The 21,535-nt window shown below is 32.3% G+C and overlaps 2 protein-coding genes across 3 annotated transcripts; both read right to left on the reverse strand.

The window, feature by feature from the left end:
- Positions 1-3,537, reverse strand: LOC108342287 (uncharacterized protein At4g04980). 2 transcript variants are annotated; one of them, XM_017580038.2, is made up of 10 exons: positions 3,439-3,537; positions 3,036-3,135; positions 2,672-2,857; positions 2,489-2,584; positions 2,270-2,396; positions 1,335-2,196; positions 1,067-1,232; positions 795-959; positions 565-717; positions 1-460 (listed from the first exon to the last, which is right to left on the reverse strand). In XM_017580038.2, exons 2-10 carry the CDS (start codon positions 3,099-3,101, stop codon positions 260-262), a joined length of 2,022 nt encoding a protein of 673 aa, XP_017435527.1. In that variant the 5' UTR covers positions 3,102-3,135; positions 3,439-3,537; the 3' UTR covers positions 1-259. The 2 variants fall into 2 exon arrangements, with proteins under 2 accessions (XP_017435527.1, XP_017435528.1); XM_017580039.2 differs by having other exon boundaries at positions 1,335-2,148; positions 3,439-3,536.
- A 1,037-nt stretch (positions 3,538-4,574) lies between these two features.
- Positions 4,575-9,896, reverse strand: LOC108343100 (COP1-interacting protein 7). The gene is made up of 9 exons (XM_017581165.2): positions 9,611-9,896; positions 9,327-9,503; positions 8,511-8,638; positions 8,251-8,303; positions 8,118-8,167; positions 7,869-8,021; positions 7,110-7,330; positions 5,111-6,840; positions 4,575-4,988 (listed from the first exon to the last, which is right to left on the reverse strand). Exons 1-9 carry the CDS (start codon positions 9,673-9,675, stop codon positions 4,773-4,775), a joined length of 2,793 nt encoding a protein of 930 aa, XP_017436654.1. The 5' UTR covers positions 9,676-9,896; the 3' UTR covers positions 4,575-4,772.
- Between the last annotated feature and the right edge of the window lie 11,639 nt (positions 9,897-21,535).

The following is a 21,535-nucleotide window of genomic DNA, read 5'->3' on the forward strand; positions in this document are numbered from 1 at the left end:
GAATTATTCCGGTTTACTCAACTCGTACGTAATTCTCGTCTTCTGGTTTTAAAATAAATAAAATTCGATCCTCTTATTTTAAAGTTCATACTTTTTTTATGTAATAGTAAATTTTTAATAAATATCCGTATGCATCACAGAAGTGAAACTGTGATTTTGGTAAGAGAATAACACGAAGACATCTACGGAGCTACGTCTAAGTTGTCCATTACAAAAAAAATGATGATTGTAGCATGAAGCATAAGCTAATTGTGAAAGGTTATGGCTGGTTCGGATCACTCTCGATTTCCTTAGCCAATTCTCTTGTCAGTATGTCAGCACGATCATCATGTCCACCGGCAAATGTGTAGACTCGAAATGCGAATTGGAAAGCCCTCCAAAGCAACTTGCCATGTTCTTTTCTTTTTCCATTAATAAGGTTCGATCCTGAATCTCTGCTAGCAGCATCATTGCGCCTCTCCTGCACTCAGTTCATGCAAATATACATAAAGTCAATGTCATACTAAATGATTCTACGGAATCATCAAAACTAAATAGAGTGTTGGTTTGTGATTGTTGTGTAACCTTTAGTGCTAGTTCCATGCAATTGGAGGAAACATCCACCATGGCTTCTTTGATTTTTATAAGGATGTAGAAGTCGAATTCGATGTTGTGGCTTTTAAATTTCTTGGATTCTTCATCCTTGATTCGCTCCAAAGAATCTAATTCCGTTTTTATCTGTATGTTGGTCTTGCGAGTTAGACATGAATATACATACATTAAAAGAATCAATGCCATCAATGATTCAGAATCACCTTATTGAAATAACGTTCAGCCTTGTCAAGGAACTGCCTCACAGGAGTCACTATATTCCAATTTTGAAGCTCGGCAAGAATTGAATCCAATCTAAGATAAAGCGCGGTTGCCATTCTTATGGCTTCTAACTTTTTCGAGGGAAAGCCTTCAAATCGAGATAGGACCTACACAGCAATGGAATTTTGTATCATGGAATCGAAAGAACAAGTAAAATAATACATGGCAGCAGTGCATTGACTTGAATGGAGATGAAAGGGGTTTCGAAACTCACTTGTGACTCATCAGTTAGATTCTCAAGAACGGATTCGACGTCTTTGTGGAACTTTACAAGTTCTATCATATCCTTTGTTTTGAAATTGGTAATAGCAGATCTCAGTTCTATGATCTGTTTGGTGTACCTCTGAACATCTTCTTCTATTTGTTGGAAGTAAGATGATCTAGTAAAAAACAACCATTGAAATAACAAAAAGAAAGTGGTGAGACATACGGTTTCAAAGCTTAAAAGCAAGCCAAATTATGCAGTGTCTAAAAAATTATACCTTTTTGTCATCTCTGCTAGAGCTTCAGCCATTCCTTGTTTCCCACTAGTTCCTGCTCCAATTGCATTAGTTCTCCCAACGGATGACTTGCCTTTGATGCTGGATCCTTCCACTTTTCCCTTGAGAGTTCTATACAGGTTTCCTAATTGTGTTGACCTTTTCAGTTTGGTAGTTGCCTTAGGACGCAAGGATCTCCCTGCTCCAGGTGGAGGTGGTGGTGGTGGAGCAGCTGCTCCGCTTCCACGTGGCATTGACGGTGGCGGTGCCGGAGCTGGTCCAGTTTTGAGGGGTTTTGGTGGGAGAGGTGGTGGTACTAGTGCTAAACTTGAGCTCAAAGGTAGTGATGGTGGTGGTGATGGCGCTGGAGGTGGAGATGCTGAAAGTTTCTCCACGTTTTCCGTTGCTTGAGGATTATCATATGTTTCTCCATGATTGGTGTCCGAATGAAGAACTATATCTTGTGATAAGCTTCTTGCTGGATTTTTAACTTTTTGATCTATTATTTCCATGTTTATGGTTGGTTCCTTCTCGGTCTCGTGGGTTTGCAAGCGTGGCGGTGACATGTGGTAAGATAAACGCTTTAAATCAACTGGTTTCAGATTTCCGACAGCTCTTAGAGTCCAAAGAGGAATGTCACTAGAATATGCTGGGCTCATGGATTCTGGAAGTACAGATTTTGGTGTGACGGGGGAATAAGTCATATCTGAAAAGGAGTTGTTGCGTATAACTTTTTTTGGGTCATCTTCTTCCATAACATCAAACTTCTCACTCGCAATCTTAATCAAACAATCAAGTGTGGTCGACATAGTTTCACCTGCGAAATAAATAAAACAACAACCAGCTGAAATTCTACGACATTCAACTGAGATAGTTGTCAGAAACTCTGAAATCTGATTAACTACTTGATAAGGGAGATGAGATTATTAGTAGCGTACCCAGTTGCCGCATGTTGGTGTTATCTTTACACGCTGATAACTCATAACTGTGTTTTTCCATACAATCATTGTTAATCATCCAAGATTCTCCAAGACAGTTTAAAGCCTCGCAGAAGTAGACAAGATCCTAGCACAAAACTTTCTACATTTAGAATTCTAGGATATACAAATTTCTGAAGTAACTAAAGTAAGAGACTTTTAGGTGCTGCAAGTTGAAACCTGATCTATAGGCTTGTCTTTGATATTTGACACTTTTTTGCTTGGTATGATCCCCGGGTAAAGCCTTTGAAGATCTTCTAAGGTTGTAATAACCATCTAAAATATGATAGAGATGAAAAACAAATTATATATTTAGTTTTTCAATTTCATAGAAAGAAGGATTAATTCATAAATATGAAGTACCTCATGCAAGGTAGAGGAACTATTCATAGGAGCAAGGTCCATGGTATCCCTGAAGACAAAGATCTTCTTATGGACCTTCATCATTGAAATCAATTGGTCTGCACCAACAAATGACCACTCGATTGATCCTCCCTTCCCTTCGTTAGACATAGAAGATTTCTTGGGCGTCGTAAAGTTTTTCATTGACTGATCATTATAAACATAATATATAAAATCTCAATAATATTTGGGACAGAGAAACTGAAATTCCTACGTTCTCTAAATGTTTTCACAACTGGGAATTGCTTTGTCAAAGTGTAAAAATTCTCAGAATCTTATTTTCTCATATTCTGTGTAAACAAGAAGAAGGCCAGAAGAATCTTACCTCAAAAAGACACGTCTTTCGTCCAAAGCGAAATGGCTTCAAACCACATAATCTCACATTAGACATGCCTTGATAGGTTTGCTTATATTGACTTGAAAACCTGAATTTAAAAAAACATTATGATGTGAGAACCACACCTTCACAAAGTGTGTTCAAGCAAGCTCACATGTTCAGCTCAAAATTAAAGCCCGTTGAAGGTATTAAAAGACAAAAAGGAAAAATATATAGAATAATTTGCAAGAAAATTCAAACCTCTTGCTAAGAAATAAAAATATCCAGAAATGAATTTTCTAATTGACATTATAATAAAAAATAAGCGACATGCATGCAATAAGGAGGTTAGACCTAACGGTGGAGCATCATTAAATAATGTGGTGAGAAAGCTGGGATGAAAAATAGATACCTATTTTGGATTTGATTTAGTTGTTTTCAGCCATTGTGTTGGAGTTTATACTGTGTCTTCATAGTAATTCAAAATAAACTACTGCGCGACGAGGAAACTGTTCGTTTAGGATCTGTGACAGGGACAAAGAAAAATTGAAGTAAATATATAGCTAGTTGTGTTGGGCACTAAAACAGTAAACAGAATAGCAGTGTAAAGTATGGGTGAGGTTGTAACTAATTTGCTGTAACATTGTATAGTATATTATGGAAAGGTTCATTGCTAAACCAAGACAATAGTAAACTGCTTCGACCCTTTGACATGTCTCTTCAAATTTTCTATATTTAATCAACTCAATAATTTTGTTAAGTTCCCACTTTTAAGTTTTAACAAACTACTTAATATTGGTTCCTAGTGTGTTAGGTGTAACAACGCCAATTTCTCAGTGCCTAAAAAAAGGAATTGAAATTGGGTTCCATTTAAAAAAATATCCATTACTTAGCAATTCGTCCATCCAGTTTTATATAATTTCTTATTGTTGGTGATTGATCAAAATCTTCTTTTCTCTAACCATTTTTTATTCACCGAAATTCTCAAAATGCTACAAGACTAGTTTGGTGTGAAAGTGGAAACTTCTTTTATATACTACAACATTAACTTTAAAAAAAAGTGCTTTTAAAATAAACTTATATCTTTTTAATTTATGTCCGAAACGTGGAGAACTAAAACAATATACGCTATTGAAGAGAAAAACTTAAATTTTTCTTCGAGATTAAGTCCTAAAAAAGTATATACGAGACAAAGACAACTTTTACTTTATAATGAATTCTGTAGAGCGAAAGTATACTTAAAATTATTCTGAAATAATAGTAAAATTTGCTAAAAAATATATCTATGAAAATTTCACCCGATTAATGATATAATTAAAAACATTGCAGAAAGAAGATGTGAATTGTTTTCACTTTCTTTTTCCTGGCGGTATCGTAATTGACAATGGAATCAAAAGAGACAAAAAAATAACAATATTTGCAAAAAGAATAGAATTATTTATAAAGGTTTCATACATTATTACATAGAACAAAGAATGCCGGGATATACAATCCACACAACCTGTTAAACTTGAATAATTATTAATCCAACAAAACCTTTATGACAAGTTTTCACCTACAATCGATAAAGAATCTATGGATATACAACCGTGAAACAAAACAAAACATTTTGAGTGATTATAAGCCTGAATACATGCAGTTTATAGAAAACGAAACTATTCATTTCATTTAAATCAACCGTTATTTAAATACACTTTACCATGTAGAGAATAAAATCTGCATCCACATCGAACTGATAAGTTTTTGCTAAAATCCCCTGACCTTGACAGAACTGTTTCTGTTTGTCTCTTTCACTGCTTGAGTCTTGTTCTTGTCATTCTTAGGTGAAAGCCTTGCTGTTTTACCTTCAATTTGGTCTTTCTTGGGCCCACCTCGAGCAAGACCAGAGGATGCCGTTCTTTCAGCAATTCTCCTCTGACGTTCATTCCGTAATTCTTCCATCCTCTTCCTGTTCTCATCTTCCTGTTTACCATCATACGCATCGTTAACTGTTAGGATAAATACCTGCTATGTGCAAAGAAGTAGATGCACGAAGCATATTCAAAATATAACAATGCTACTGAACTATTGAAAAATCACCATACCTGTTCCCTTTTGCTCTTCTGAACAATAGGCCTACTAGGGAGAGATGGCTTTCTGGCCCTAGAAATGATTTCAGGCTTGCCCTTTCCAGCGGAACTGCGCAAGGCTTTTGACTTCTCATCCTTTTCTGAACTTCTTGTTCCAGAAGTTTTGCTTTTGGTCACACTGGTTTTCTCAGGACTAGCAGGAAGGTTTTCGTTCAAATTGTCATGAGAATGGTCAAAGGAGAATCTTCTATCAGTTTCTGGTAAGGAAAAGTCAATTTCATAGTCCATTGTTCGTGAGCCCTCAGTAGAATCTAATCCAGAATCACGTTGTAGAACTACAAAGAGGTCGTTAGGCTCCTGGCTCTTCGATAATGCACGTTTCTCGTTTGAAGAAGCTGCATCACTTTCAGCCTTGTTGGCAAGAGTTAGATCTGCAACCATGCTTAAGTCCGTCTTCCATTGGGAGCCAGATAGATCATTATTTACTAGTTGACCCTGAATCATGAAGGAATCATCAACGAAAGTTCGTTCACTTCTTTTCTCAGATTGGGCATGACCATTCACTGGTGAAGTGTAATCACCGTCAAACACTGCAGATACAATTTCAGGATGGGGGCTTCTCATCTTTTCCAAATTTTCAACAATAAACCAATCATCTGATGTTCTGCCCTTTGTTTGTAATGAGTCAGCAGCAAAAGTAGATAATGGATCACTGTGTTTATTTCCTGGTTCTTTTGATCTATGTGATAGCACTATTTCTTCACCCACATTATCCTTGCTCTTTGTAACTGGACCGCAGTTGTCTACATACTCATCCAGCTTGGATCCGCCTTCATTTCCTCTATCTCTCTGAGCCACAATAAATGAGTCATTTGGAACTTTAGGATTCTTGAGAACTTCTTTGAAATCCAAGTTTGGAGTTGAACCAGCAGCATACGGCACTGTTTCTTCTGAGCTTCTCACCATAAAATGTTCATCCCGGACATCGATTGACTCCATCCTTTCTGGTCCATCAATTCCAGTACCCTCATCTATCTTCAAAAGGTTCTGGAATGCACTCCAGTTGTCGTTATTGTTTCCTCCTTGGGATGCATCACTCAGGTTTTCAGCGAGATCCTCCTCAGTCGCATCACTTGTTTTAGTTACCTTGTGCCGGGCTGCTGCTTTTTTCCCATTAGCATGTTTTTCACCTTTATGAACCTTTTGCAGAGATTCAAGTGCAACCCCGACCTTTTGTTTGATGATTTGTTCATCTATGATATCGTCATCTTCTAAAGATTCGTCAGAGGCTCCATCCTCATTTCCATTTCTCCTTTTTGGAGTGATGTAGTTGATATTACGAATCACAACTGTTCCAGATGACTTTCTTCTGTGCTTTCTCCTCTTCAGATCATCCTTCGATGAATGACTGGAGTGATTCTGTTTATCTGAATCAGATTCGCTTCCAGAATTAGGATCACTGGATTCAGACTGCTCGTCTTCTTCATATTCTTCTGCTCTTTTCTTATGGGATTTATCCTTTTTGGTTGATGATTGTTTCTGATTGACTCCCTGGTCAGAAGACCATTGCACATTCGGTAGAAGGTAAGGAGGAACAGTCTGCATATTAGTCATAGGATATCCTTGGTACGAAGGCATTTGCGGAAGATTATACATGTAAGGAGGCACATTGTAAGGCCAGGGCATTGGCATATGAACATTTGCTGTATGCGAGGGTTTCTGATCTGGTGTAGGCAGGTTCACATCTGCAAATGGCATTCCTTGATATTAAATAAACAGTGTATGCCTTATAAATGATATCTATCATTACATCCAGCAGACGTTATGTAAGCAGATGACAGACAAGAAAAAGAAGCATAGAATAGTACATAATTGATTGTTGAGTTTGGGTTGGGTATGATGACTATCAGATTTAAAATTCTGAGATTTGATTTGGAAGTGAAGGTTTCTGTAAATTTCTAAATTCATAATATAGTCAAGGTAAAGGAAAAGGAAGAATGAGTTAAAAAAGTACCTTCTTTTTTGTTTAATGAAGAGTTTGATGTTTCCGTTCCGTCACCAGAAGCAATGCTATTCTGGTCATTGGCGGTTATATCATTTGTCAGTACAATTCCTGATGATCCAGACAATGAAAGAGCCGGTGGCAAGCTTGACTGCATAGCAGCTACTTCTTTTATCCAAAGATCATCTGCATGCTTTTTCTTCCATAACTCCTTAAAATTAATGCAGGCTTCCCTGCATACATTGAATATCAAGACTAAATTGATTTTAAAGCTAAAGGTTTTATGTCAATGAAGCAAGATCCACCAGTTCTAAATGATTTATCATATCTCATTGTAAGAAAGCAGTTACGTTCTGCAGAAATTTCCCCTTAATCTGATATGCTGGTATGGCATAATCCATTAGTACGTGTGACAGACAAATAGGATTACAGTTAGATTTTAAAGGAAACTAAAATATTCACAAGAATAGGTTCTCATTTCTCAATGATCCTTAGAAAAATAAGGAATGAGAGAACTGACATCCAAAGGTAGTTGAACCTCCATAGCAAAAAGAGGGATCCCCTCAGACAAGTGAAATTTCACAATCTACAAAGTAGGGTCAATTGTTAAAATAATTTTAAGTCAGGAAAAGCAAGGGAAAATTCTTTTGAGGAAAATAAACTTACTTTGCAAAACCAGACACGAAAAATACTATTAAAATTGAGTAAGAATTTAATTGACGATGCTTTTCCTTATACGGTGTACAAGTAAGAAGTAGTTCCATTTCATACCTTAATCGGATTGCTCCAAATGCATTTGCAAAGTATATGAGATCATCAATGCTGTCAATTTCAAATCCAGCAACAAGACCACGTGAATAAGCCATTGCTTGCTCCTTTCGGAGTAGTGCTATTCGAGATTCCAACAAACGATGCAGGGAAACCCTTATTATAGAAATCGGAAGTGTTAGGAAAGGCTTTTAAAAATAAAACAAATTAAATTTCATCAACAGAAACCATTGCAGATAGAGAGAAAGTTACTTTGAGCTTTCCTCTTCTTTGACGTCAACACCTTCAAGTACATCATTCAACTGAAACAAAACAAAAAGTAAATTAAGAAAACAAAATCAGGGATTATTAATTAATTATAACATTTCTTTAAGAAATTAAGTACCTTCGCAGAATCACTTAACCTCCTTGTGTTGCCATTGTTTTGTGGCACGATTCCTAATACACGATAAAATTTTAGTAAGAAAATAGTTTCAATCAAACAACGCATGATTAGGTGTGAATATTATGCGCAAATACTTCATTCAATTATGGTCTTTTGACTTAATAAGTACAGCTGTTGGAATTTAATTATAGCACCTAACACTAATCAATTCATGCAGCAATATCCATAAAACATGTTTAAGATGCAGCTTCCAACCGTACCTTCATCAGGAGTTGCATTGGACATCGATAAGGCATTGGCTTGAAATGAACTTTCAATCTGAAGAATTTCGTTTTCAAGACTAACAAACCTCTCCAGAATAGCTGGTGTGCTGACAAAACGCACAAATCTGCAAAATACAACCCACCCCAAAAGACAAGAGAGAAGACAAAAAACGAAGTGAGCAAAATCAGCTTCATTCCTAAATTGGATGAATGTGGATGCTGAATGGAGAAGCAGGGATAAAATACAGAAAATCGTTAGTTTTTTCTTTAATTTTCAGAGTCCTTCCTCTTTTCTCGCCTTCAACTGAATCCAGTTTTCAATCACTCCCACCCCCAAAAAAAGTCTTCCCTAAATCTATAAAACCACTGATCTGTTCTCATTGGATGTCTGCAATTTGTTAATCTACCCACTGATTTGATTTGACAATATCAAGTACTTTAATTAAACAAGTTGATGGGTGTCAAATAAAATAATTATTAGTAGGGACAAACAAAAGGTGACCTCCATAGCAATCTGAGAGTACATAATTACTATCATTATCGGTCCATGAAGAGGTATCCATCCATGGTAATAATTTGCGTGAAAATGATTAACCCTTATACTAATTGTGTGAAAACATTGAGAAAGTTCTTTGGATACTATTCCCATTCCATATGTACATATTACAGTTTCAATTATCAGGTATTGATTCACGAGCTCTTTAATTTCTACTGGAAAAGATTAGGGAAGTTGTTGAGATGAAAGAAGAGATTGATAATAATCACTAAGAGGCCAGAAAAGATAACTTAAAAATCGATAGAAGCAACAATCACCTCTCAAAGGTGGCTCTGGTGAACCAGAAGGCAGAGTTGGAGGGAGGCAGAAGCTTAATGGAGTATCCACCTTTGGAGATCTCATCTCTGAGGAATTTGAGATGAGAAACGAAAGGCTCAAACAACCCAGAAGCTATTTTCTGATGAGAACCTCCACAGAAGACCAACAACTCACATCTGCAAAAGAAAAAAAGAACATAAAGCAATCAGAGATGTAAAAGAAAAGGACCCAGTAAGAATTGGTTAGAGGAAATAAGAAGGAAAAAGAAAGAGTTGAGGGTGACCTGGTTCTGGTGGGAGTGAGTTGAAACAAAGCATAATCCAAAATGGCCTTGGAATTGAAAGCCATGTCAGAGCATATGGGAAGGGATGCTTGGTGAAGTAAAGAAGGAAAAGAAGAACAAGAACAACAACGTTAATGGTTGTCGTTGTTGTGTGAATGTGAGAGAGAGAAAGTGTTAGGGAGAGAGGAGGAAAATGCAGCATGGCACATGGAGTGTGAAGTGGGGCAATAATATTATAGGATTTCAACGCCCTCTCCACATGCAACAGCGACACCTTCTGCTTTGTATGCGTATCTAACTCCTTTCTTTCCATTCACAAAAATCAACTCAAAATGTTGGGCAGGTAACTTCTACCAAAGAGTGTCAACAATTGTTAAATAGATTTTTTTTTTCTTAAATAAGATTTTTTTAAGTTCCCTAACTTTGTTTTTGATTTATAATGTTTTTTTTTTCATCTTGCTCTCTTATAAAAATTTCATTTTTATTTTACCATTCATAGTTTGATAGCAATTTGGTTAAAAAGTTTGGTTTGGTTTGGTTTAACTTAAATGAAGGATTGTAATTATTTGTTTGTATTGGGTTTTAAAATTTGAGAGATAGGAGAGTGAGTTTCCAATAGATTATGATTTGATAAAAGACATTATTGGAAGCTTTGTCCGCTGTTTGGTGGGTCATGTTTGGTCCGGCTAAAGAAGGTCATTAATTATAGGCTAGGAGAAAGAATATGCTTCTCGGATTTAATGGCTTCTTCTTCTTCAAATTGAATAGCATTTCTTGCTGTACCATGGTTGTCTGCATTAGGATTTTAAGAGGACAGGTGATTCAGTTGAGTTTTTTGTATGCTTCACCTAATAAATGAGACTCTTATTAAAGAACCATCCACAGTAACATTAAAAAAAGTAACCAAAAATTAAGTCATGAAGACAAAACAGTTCCTTGTCTTATGGTCATGCATTTACTCTGCAATTTCTTTGGAAGTTTTCATTAAGGGCAAAAACAAATGGTTTTTTAATGTATATATTTTCAGGACAAGGTGTTATTTATAGAGCTTCGTCCTTTCAAATTACATCTTCAATAATTATTGCAATTAGCTTGAGATTAAATACCGAAATTGAGTTTGAATCTATTATTGAAGATTTTCTCGTTAACTAACTCTCTGATTTCAATTACATTTAACAGAAGTGGTGGAGTCTTGAAATATAAAAGAAGACAAAAACCTTAACAATTTGGAATGAAAAGAAAATGGTTGAAAGAATAAAGGGGTGAAGGTGTAAGATGATTTTGTAGAATTAAAAAGGGAGGTGGATCTGATCTGAAGCCAACTATCAAACAGCTGTAATGCTCACTTTAGCTGGAAAAAAGGCAATATGCATGTGTGGGGTTCAATGAGTTGTGTTCTGTTGTGTTGTGCAATTCACATCAACACCTTCTAAAACAAGGCGACAAAATCTCTCATGCAACTTGACCATTCCATGGATATTTTCTTAACCCTCGTTAATTAAAAATTATTTTCCTATTTTATGCACACCTTATTTATAAGGTTTATAATTAAAATAAATATGAGTACAAATTTTAATGAATAGGGTGAGTGGTTTAAATCATAACACACCCGTTTTGATATAGATAGTTATTGAAGAACGCAGCTGCATACCGAATCACAACATGTGCAAAATGCAATATTTGCTTTGTTTCCAATAATGGACCATCTTGGAAAACTGGAAATGCCTGTCTTTGTTTTCAGAAGTTGATGCTTCAGAAAACTATACTCACAAATAAAGAAAGAAAGAAAAAACCATTTAATAGTTCAATAGATTTAACGGGATTGATCTAATGATTATTTTTGAGTAATTACTGTTGTAAGAAGTTATTTTTATTTTATTTTTAATTTTGAAAAAGTACATAATAATTCAGAAAATTAGATAGGAAATCTTAAACATACAGCAGTCTATATAATTTCTTTTTAAGAGCCAGACCAGCAATTAAAGGTACAGTATTAGCCGCCAAGTCAAACCTTTCCATATTAACTATTTTACATTTAAAGACTGAAAAAGGGAATACTTAAATAAAACACAACTACTCATGAATGTTCTAGTTTGATAAATATATTTTGACCCAAACAAGTTTAAATATATTTCATTATCATTTTTAGTGTTTAAACACTTATATTCTATTAGTTTTAGTGTTTTTTCTTTGGGTGTTAGTTTCACTAACAGTAAAATTCATAATTATGTAATTTGTGGTGTAAACTATCAAAGTTTAACTCAATGGTCCATTCTGAAAACTTGGGTGAAATATATTTGAGGAAACCACATTTAGAATGAAAAAGGAATAGTGTGCACTGTAAAATTTGTAAGAGAAATAAAATAAATATGTTTATTAACTTGTTCTTTTTTATATAGTTTTGGTATGATTCTTATTACCTGTCTGTATTTTCTTTTGTGTATGATGATAAATGATGAGTTAAAGTTTGGGATGATAATATGATAAAGATAAAATATTATTTAAAAAAATAAATATTTTTCATTAGAAATAACTAAAGAAATATACGTATAACTTAATTTAATTATGGTTTATATTTTAATAACTACAAATTGTATTTTGTATAAATATTTTTAATGTTTTGATCTTTTTAACATTAGGTTTTGAGTGATTGAATAACAAATTTTAAATTTATTTTACTATGGAACCTCTAAATTAAGAAAAAAATAGACGACTAAGAATCATCAGTTATAACATCCTATATCCAAAAGTAAAATTTTGTATTGATTTCATTATTTTTATCTTTAAATAAATCTTATTAGAATTCGTAAAATGGTGTGGATATTATTATTATTTAGCAAGCTTTTCTGCATAATGTCATATTTTTTTAACAAGATAAATATATTAAAATAATACGACCGATGAATATATTTGAAAGAACATTAGAATATCATTAAAGAGGAATAAAATTGAAAGAAAAAAAAAATTATCCACTAAAGTTACTGTGGATTTGTAGATATAAGATCTTAAGACACTTGCTCTTTCCACTTAATGCTCTCTGCACCACCTCGTACCTATTTTGTCTTTGTTCTAAAATGGATGTCAACATTCGTTTCATCTTTAACAGATGTTGACATCTGTGAACGGAAGTTGACATCCATTTACATATTTTATATTTTAGTTTATTATTCTTATTTAAAAAAAAAATCTTTAACGGATGTGGCACATCCGTTTTAATAATAACAATTATTTTGATTATTATTTAAATATTAATATATAAATTAAATTAATAATATCATTAAATAAAATAAAATTAATTTATAAATAATAAAATAATAATTTTAAAAAAATTAAATAATATTTATATATTTTAATTTAAAATATAATAAGAAAAAAACTAAAAAAAACTATAACGAATGTCGCCACTAGCACATCCGTTTCAAACAAAATTTAAAAATATTTTAATTATTATTTAAATAATAATACATAAATTAAATTAATAATTATTATTTTATTAAATAAAATAAAATTAATGTATAAATAATTAAGTAATAATTTTTAAAAAATTAAATAATATTTATATATTAATTTAAAATATAATAAATTAAAGAATAAAAAACTAAAAGAAAGAAAAACTATACGTTTTAATAAATTTTTTAAAAATATTTTGATTATTATTTAAATAATAATACATAAATTAAATTAATAATAATTATTTTATTAAATAAAATAAAATTAATTTATAAATAATTAAGTAATCATTTTGAAAAAATTAAATAATATTTATATATTAATTTAAAATATAATAAATTAAAAAACTAAAAACTAAAAAAAAGAAAAACTATGTTATGTGACACATCCATTTTAATAAATTTTTAAAAAATATTTTGATTATTATTTAAATAATAATACATAAATTAAACTAATAATTATTATTTTATTAAATTAATTTAATTTAATTTATAAATAATTATATAATAATTTTAAAAAATTAAATAATATTTATATATTAATTTAAAATACAATAAATTAAAAAACTAAAAACTAAAAAAAAAATCAAACGGATGTGACACATTCATATATCTGTTCAATAATTTTTTCTTCAACAGATATTGACATCCGTTTAAGAAAAGAGGTGTGGTGTAAGATATTTTATAATATAAAAGATAGTTTTAGAATTTAAAAAAAAATATAGTGGTACAAGGAGTATTGTGGGGTGTTGCAGGGAGCAACCTTCAGATGTTAAATGGGCTGGAAAGAAAAGGCTATGGTATGGGCCTGTATTAATACTGTGCCTATTATTCATGCAGCCCCGTTTATTCTTCCTGCACCCTCTAAATTTTAAACCTCAGTTTTACCCTTTTGAAATTATATTAAAAAAAATTAAAAAACGAAAAGCCTTTTTCTTCTTCCTTCACTCACTTCATCTTCTTTCACTAAGCCCACACCACTACGAAACCACTTTCCTCGTGGAGTCCCTAATTTATGAGTGCATGCACAACATTGACGCAAAGATGTCGCAAGGGATCACGCAGGTGCGCGGCTGTGGCGCCGGTGAGGAAGACGGTGACGTAGGGTTCGCTGGTGATGATCTTGCGGTGGCGGTGACTGGTGCGGTGGAGCTTCCGTTTCCGGGTGATGAAGGCGCTGCAAGTGTTGAGGGCGGAGAAGAACCTCCGTTTCCCGGTGCACTCATCTTGGCCGGAGAGAGCAACATCGGGGAGGTGCAGCTCGATGACGTGGTCACGCTAGCGTTCAGGTTCGAATGTAAGAGTTGCATCGTTCCTTCTGCGCTGCTGCTTTGTTTGACGGTGTTCATAACCAAGCAACATGGCGAACGTATTGCAGTACCGATTGGAGCGCATGGTGGATGAGCTTGACGACCTTGACAACACCATTGCCATCAACGTTCGTGGGATAGCCGCAACCACCAAGCGCGCAACTTTGATGTCCCGGAACTGTGGTGAGTGCACCTATGATAATGGTGCAGGTGAGGGGGGTGGTGCGGTTGGTGCGGTTGGTGCCGATGATGTTGCGATGGTAACATGATAAAGGACTCCAGGAGGACCCAAGGCATCCCCAACCAGGCCAAGACCCAATCAAAACGGCGACGTTTTCGATGTCTTCGATGACCTTTTGCAAAGAAGCCCAATGCACCGGAAGATGCTGCCATGATGCAAAGCGCAAAAACTCGAGTGTTGCCAGCGACCGTGGCATCACAGTATCGGAAACTCGAGTTCCTGGACAGATAAGAGAGCATTGGGCCATGGTACTGCAAGATTCTGTAGATACGTGATTGGATATTGGCACATGCATTGGATATCTGTTCTGAATTAGAGAATATGTTCCGAAATTGGAGTGTATTTGGGATTACTTAATCACGTTGGCTAATCCGGAATATATTTGTCTAATTATAAACGCGAGTGTGATTTCTGGACTGATTAATCTGAAATACATTCTCATATTAGTCAATCCAAAATACACTATTATATTCCGAAACACACCAAAATATTCTGGATCAGTCCTGAATTTGTCATTTTAGACCTTCATATCCAGGCAGAAACCTTCTCTAATTCCATCTTATTTTAAGCTTTTTAATATATTTTAATCAAGAGTGAAACGGGATATTAGAACTTATGGAGGTACAGGAAGAGAAAAGGTAGGTGTAGGAAGAAATAACCGAATCCAGAAGCAGTCCATTTATAGAAGTAAAAAACAAGACTTAATTGCTTATTATGATGCTCATCTTAAAATAGGGTATTTTTGTCTTTTAACACCCAGTGGAGGTGCAGATGGAAAGCAATTGGTGTAAAAGGAAAACGCCTAGTTTTCAAGGAAGTTATTGGTTTCAAAATCTCATCTGGTACTCTGTTTAGTCAACCACTAATTAAAATAAAAACAAATCAGATCAGTATATTATAAAATTACTCGACGAAAGAAAGACCCGAAGGAATTATGTGAACTTTTTTTGTCTTCTCATTTTTTAAAAACGTTTATCTTCTATTTTAAAAACTTTTGGTATCACATGTACTTGCTATTGGTGAATTTCCTTGAAGTTAATACAAAACTTTCGGTGGCATATAGAATAAAAAAGTCAACTATAAACAATGCAAAATTTATCATTATCACTTCCTTCACTTCTTTTTTTCTTTTAAATTTCAAAGAAAACACAGCTTCAAAACAAGATAAAATAATATATATATATATATATATATATATATATATATATATATATATATATATATATATATATATATATAGCGTTTGCTAATTTGTGTACATTCATTTTTAGTTGGTACATTTTAGTAATATGCATCAAGTTTTAGTAGAAAAAAATACCCTTATATATTATGATTCTAAGTTTTAAGATCAAAGATATTTAAATAATTTTCATTCTCAAAACTTAACAAAAATACAAGAACCCCTCAAACTCTTACTCACCTCTCTCATTTCTCTCAACCCTTCCTCTTATGTCTCTCTCATTCCAACATTTTCTCTATCATCCTAGCCCCATTTGAAAAAATAAAAAACACTCGCCTAACCTTAATCCACATTATTCAATTATTCAATTTGTTTCTCTCTCATCTCCATACTCTCTCTCACTCATACACAGCAACCCGCGACACCATAATTTGTTGCTCTTGCTATGTTTGTTAATTTGTTTTCCACTTTAATAACAAAATAATTATTTTTGTTATTAAAGTAGAAAACAAATTAACGAACATAGAAAGAGCAACAAATTCCAGTGTCGCGGGTTGCTTTTAATTAACTTATAACTCTTTTCGAATTCGAATCTAAGAAAAAGATGAAAACAACTAAGATAAAAAAGAAGAATTCGAAAAATGATGAAATATTTCGTTTCAATTTAATTGAATATAGTACAAAAAAGATAGTACAAAAATAATACATGGATCTAGAACTATATTTTGTTTCAAATTGCCAGTATTTTAGTTTTTTTTAAGTATTTTTTTATGATATTGTTGCCCCAACCTATCCACGAATCTAAGAAATAGACATAATTCTTGATTTCTTTCAATATCTCTCTGAATTCAAAAATCCAGGATTTGAATTGATGTCCTTTCATCGAATCCTCCTAATTACATTTATTTATCCGAAAGATTTCAATTCAATTGAAATTGTGTGGGTAAGAGAGAGAGTATGGAGACGAGAGAGAAACAAATTGGATAAGTGAGAAAGGTGGATTATGGTTCGACAAATATTTCTGATTTTTTTAGTTTGTGCTACAGTAGGGATGACATATAAAAGATTGGAGTGAGAGAGATGAAAGATAAAGGGTTGAGAGGAATGAGGGAGGTGAGTAAGGGTTTCGGGATTTCTTGTTTTTTTTTTTTAGTTTTGAGAATGAAAATTATTCAAATATTTTAGACCTTAGAACTTAGAATCCATAATATATAAGAATATTGTTGTCTACTAAAATCCGGTACACATTGCTAAAATATACCAACTGATAAAAGAGCCCTTACATAAGTTAGCATATATATATATATATATATATATATATATATATATATATATATTGTAACACACAAATTAAACTTATTTGGACAGATGCAAAGTAATGCGTTTGACTTTTGTTTGCTTGGGATTCAAGGGAAAAACAAAGGAACGGGGCAACTAAAACACATGTTAGTGTCTTGTTTGGGGCCGAAGCACGGGCCAAATAAAACACATGTTGTAGTGTATGTATATTGGACAAGTCTTGATTCTGAACATATGGATTCATATGCTTCACCCATGGAATGAATTCTTAAGTACTAGTCATTCATTCACACTTTTCTATTAACATTTATGTATTCATTAAATTCATTTATTCGTTCACACTCTTATGTACTCACACTCTTAGTAAAATACATTCTTCAAATATTATTTTTCTAATAATCATTTTAAACATTACAGTTATAACATTATAATAAAACCAATATCTATTATTTAAACAAATCACTGGTATTTCATTTTCATATATTCATCATATATACACATTTATGTATTGATTAAATTCATTTTTATAAAATAATACTATAAAGATTATAAAAACAACTATTACATTTTACTTTTTATGACGTTGGTAAAAGATATTATTTAATGACAGCATATGATGATCATTATATTCAGAGTGTTATTGTACATAGTATATGATGAGCATTATTTTTAATTGTCATTATAAATATTTTATGATGACAACTTTCAATAGAGTTACTAGTACGTATCACCATAGTTAAAAAAATAATTGTGGTAGTATCATTTTTGTTGTAATAAACATTTTATATTTGTACTTTTTTATCTTTTTTTTTTTGTTTTCTTTTCTGTCATCACGATTTGTCATTATGACAGGTATCCATCATAATTACTTCTTGTTTCACTATTATTGTGTTTGTTTTTTGAAAACTATTATTGTTAACATTTCCAAATTTGATTTTGTGACAGTGATATTATCATCAATATGTTCTCATATATTGTTTTGTTTCTAGTAGATTTTGTATGACTTTTATTTTCATAATTTTTTCCTTTTTGTTTAATAATTGTATTATCTCTTCTTCTATTTTTTTTTACTTTAGAAATTGTTTAAATTTAGTGTGAATTGTAAAAATACATTATTTATGTTGATTATTATATTAAAATTATTTATGATGATTATTTTATTGTATATATTGAAATTGGCTCAAGAAATTTAAATAATAATAAATCTAAATGAAACATAGCAAGAGAAATAATGTAGATATTTTATTTAGTAGGTTTAAATTATCTTCTCCGCAAATTAATTTACAGGAGATATATATTTTTTAAATATAAGTTAATAAGAAAAGTTGAAAAGAGTTATATAAAACGTATATAGAAATGAATTTTGGGTTATGTTGTATTATAGATATGACTGGGTCGTCGAAAATGAAAGCATAATAAGATGATAGATGAAAAATAAAATGAGGTTGTTTAAGTATTGAGGTGGAATGGTTCTTTTCTCTTTTGAGTTGAACCTTTCAAAATCTTGCCACACCAAAGAATGGTCTCAATAGTGCCTTTGATCGGCTTTTCTCTCAGCCCAACTTAAGACAAAACAACCCAAATTACGGGCGTGAACAAGTCCATTCCAATCTTTATTTTATTTTATTCTCTTCTATTCCCAGAAACAATAACCAAAAATAACACAATTTCACTTCTAAACCTAACCATTCATATTATCACCATGAGTCTGTGTTTGAAAGCGAAAACACGTTCTAAAATCTCATGGTGCGAAAAATGAAATATCAGAATTGCCAGTATTCACTTTGATATGAAAAGTCACATCAACACGGGTTGTTAGATTCAGAAAGGAAACAATTCAAACTCGTACAATATTTTTTAATGTCAAATTATAAATGTTGAAGGGTTAATTGATATTATTAAAAGACTTACAGCTTAAGATAAACAATTAATGTAGCGCTTTTAAAAGACATATAAGATGCTACCAAATTGAAATTCTTTATGCAGAAGAAGTTGTGAATGGAAATCAACGTGACTTGAAGACTATAACACATATTTCAAAATCAATTATATTGACTGATGATTTTCTCTTGTTCTTTGTAAGGAAAGAGAATATGCAAGGAATTCAATAAATTCAAGTTCCTCTGCTACCCCACACTCTTTAATTTCTATACATTTTCATACTCTTTTTCTATTCAAAACACATGAAATTTAATGACTTCGTAATTCACCGTGCTTTCAAATTAATTGTTAGTATTTAATGACTTCGTAATTTATTATTTGCGCCAACGTCTTCTGTCACGTCAATCTTTTTTGCTATTTTTTTCGTAAACATTTATAACTTCATAATGTTATTAAAGTTTTTTGACTTAGGGATTTGATCGTGATGGGTGTTGTTTATTTCACTATTTATTATTAGTTAGATATGTTAAACTGTATATGGCAAATGCAATAAATATTACAAGAAAACACTCCATAGTTGTGGTTTTATAGTTAATGTTAATTGAGTCAATTCTTTGTAAAGTAAAAATAATATTCTATTGATATATGTTTATTATTTTCCGTTTTATGTTTATAAAACACAAATACTTAATACAAAACCACTAACTTAAACTCCTAATAATTGGGACCCGCAATACCTCACCAGCTAGTTAATTGTTATATATATTAATTCAAACTTTAATCGTCCATGAAATTTACAATGATATAAAAAACCAATTCAGTTATTTAGGAAATCACACTGATTTACGACTGTTAACCTAATGCAACTGTGTAATCAGCAACAGCTTTGATGAATCGTCACTTGACCGTTTGAATCGAGTAAAGCTTTGACATTTCAGCTTGTAAAAATCTCACTTTTAAAGAAAGTCATTCATGAATTTAATTATTTTTTTTTTGTGTGTGTGTGGAAGCGCACAGAAAATGAGATTAAGGAGAAATTTCGAAGGAACTGGAAAGAGATAGAGATGCTGTCTGCTTTCAAAACTTTATTGTTTTTTCAAATACAAACCTTCTTTTTAATTAATTATTTATAGTTTTTCTGTATCAAAAACCTCCTTATCCATCGCAAATCTTAATTACGTCATATATACATCTTAAAGCGTGCAGTTCATCATTTGCATTCTGATAGCTCTTTGAAAATCGCATTTATTGTCTGAAGTAAAATTAAAAACTTTCCAGTTTATGAAAATTGATCATTTTTGTATATTCAGTAACAACAACCGAGAAACTTTAGGTAGAGTGGGAAAGAGATAAAGTTTATTATATTTGAATAATAAAAGTAGAGATAATAAAACATTGAGTAAAGTATAATAAGTTGATATTATAATAGTGTTAACAAAAACTGACGTTGATTAATTGGGAGCAGCATCCTCATATATATCACCTTGGTCCAACGGACATACGTCCGTTCACACGTATTTTAAAGCCATCTACGAAATAATAATACATTGTGCTTAATAACATAATTAAGCTCAGTACCTAAATGCGTATTTTTTTATAATGAACTTCAAACTTAAATAAATACAAAACAACTGAGTCCTACGTGTCGTGGTTTGATCCCAAATATGAATACTTGACCACAGTAGTGTTCAACTGCCACATTATATTCATTTCAAACGTTCTGCTGTCAGTTAGAAATAAAAGATGTGAAATTAAGTTAACACCCATTTATATATTTACAGACTTCTTGTAAAAGATGGATTATTTCAAGACAGTTCTTTGATACTCTATAGTATCACGACTACAAAATGTAAAACCAAAGTTAAGTAATGTTTATACGCACACCAAGAAATTAATTACTCTTTTTACCTTTTAATAATAAAAGTTTAACATATAGAACTTAGAGGGTTATTTTTTTATTCTAACGTATAGGAATGGTATACCCAAATAAAACTTTAACACAGTGATGATGAAATTGTTTTGGATTACATTTATTCTATTTCTTTTCAAAAATAAACATATATAAAAACTATTTGCCGTGATTACAATGTAATAACTTTTTCATAAAATTTTATATCTTAAACTTTTAACTAGTTAATAAAATAGAAATTAATAATTATAGTTACTTGATACAGGAGTAACTAATTTTTGTGATTAATTAAAAGGGTCCTCGAGGAAACAACCCCTAAATTTCCCTCAAATTAGTGTAAAGGAATGACCACGTCAGCGAATCAGTGTAGCCGATCGCCGATAAACAAAACACGTATTTTTTTTATACAATAATAAAGAGAGAAAAACTACGGATACGTACTTACGTGTTTGAAGGAACAATTAGTTCCTAATATGGATTCCCGAGGGTCAGAAAATTCGAATGCTTTTATTCTTTTTGTTCAATTACCTAGTATTTTCCATTAGTCTAACATAAGCCCTTTTCTCCCAAATTTACACACACTCTCTCGATTGATATATGTATATATAGACTTACACCCATCTTTGTCCCTCAGATCTTCCCTAAGTTAAAATCTC

Source organism: Vigna angularis, chromosome 6 (assembly GCF_016808095.1).
Source record: "Vigna angularis cultivar LongXiaoDou No.4 chromosome 6, ASM1680809v1, whole genome shotgun sequence".
Lineage (NCBI taxonomy): Eukaryota > Viridiplantae > Streptophyta > Magnoliopsida > Fabales > Fabaceae > Vigna > Vigna angularis.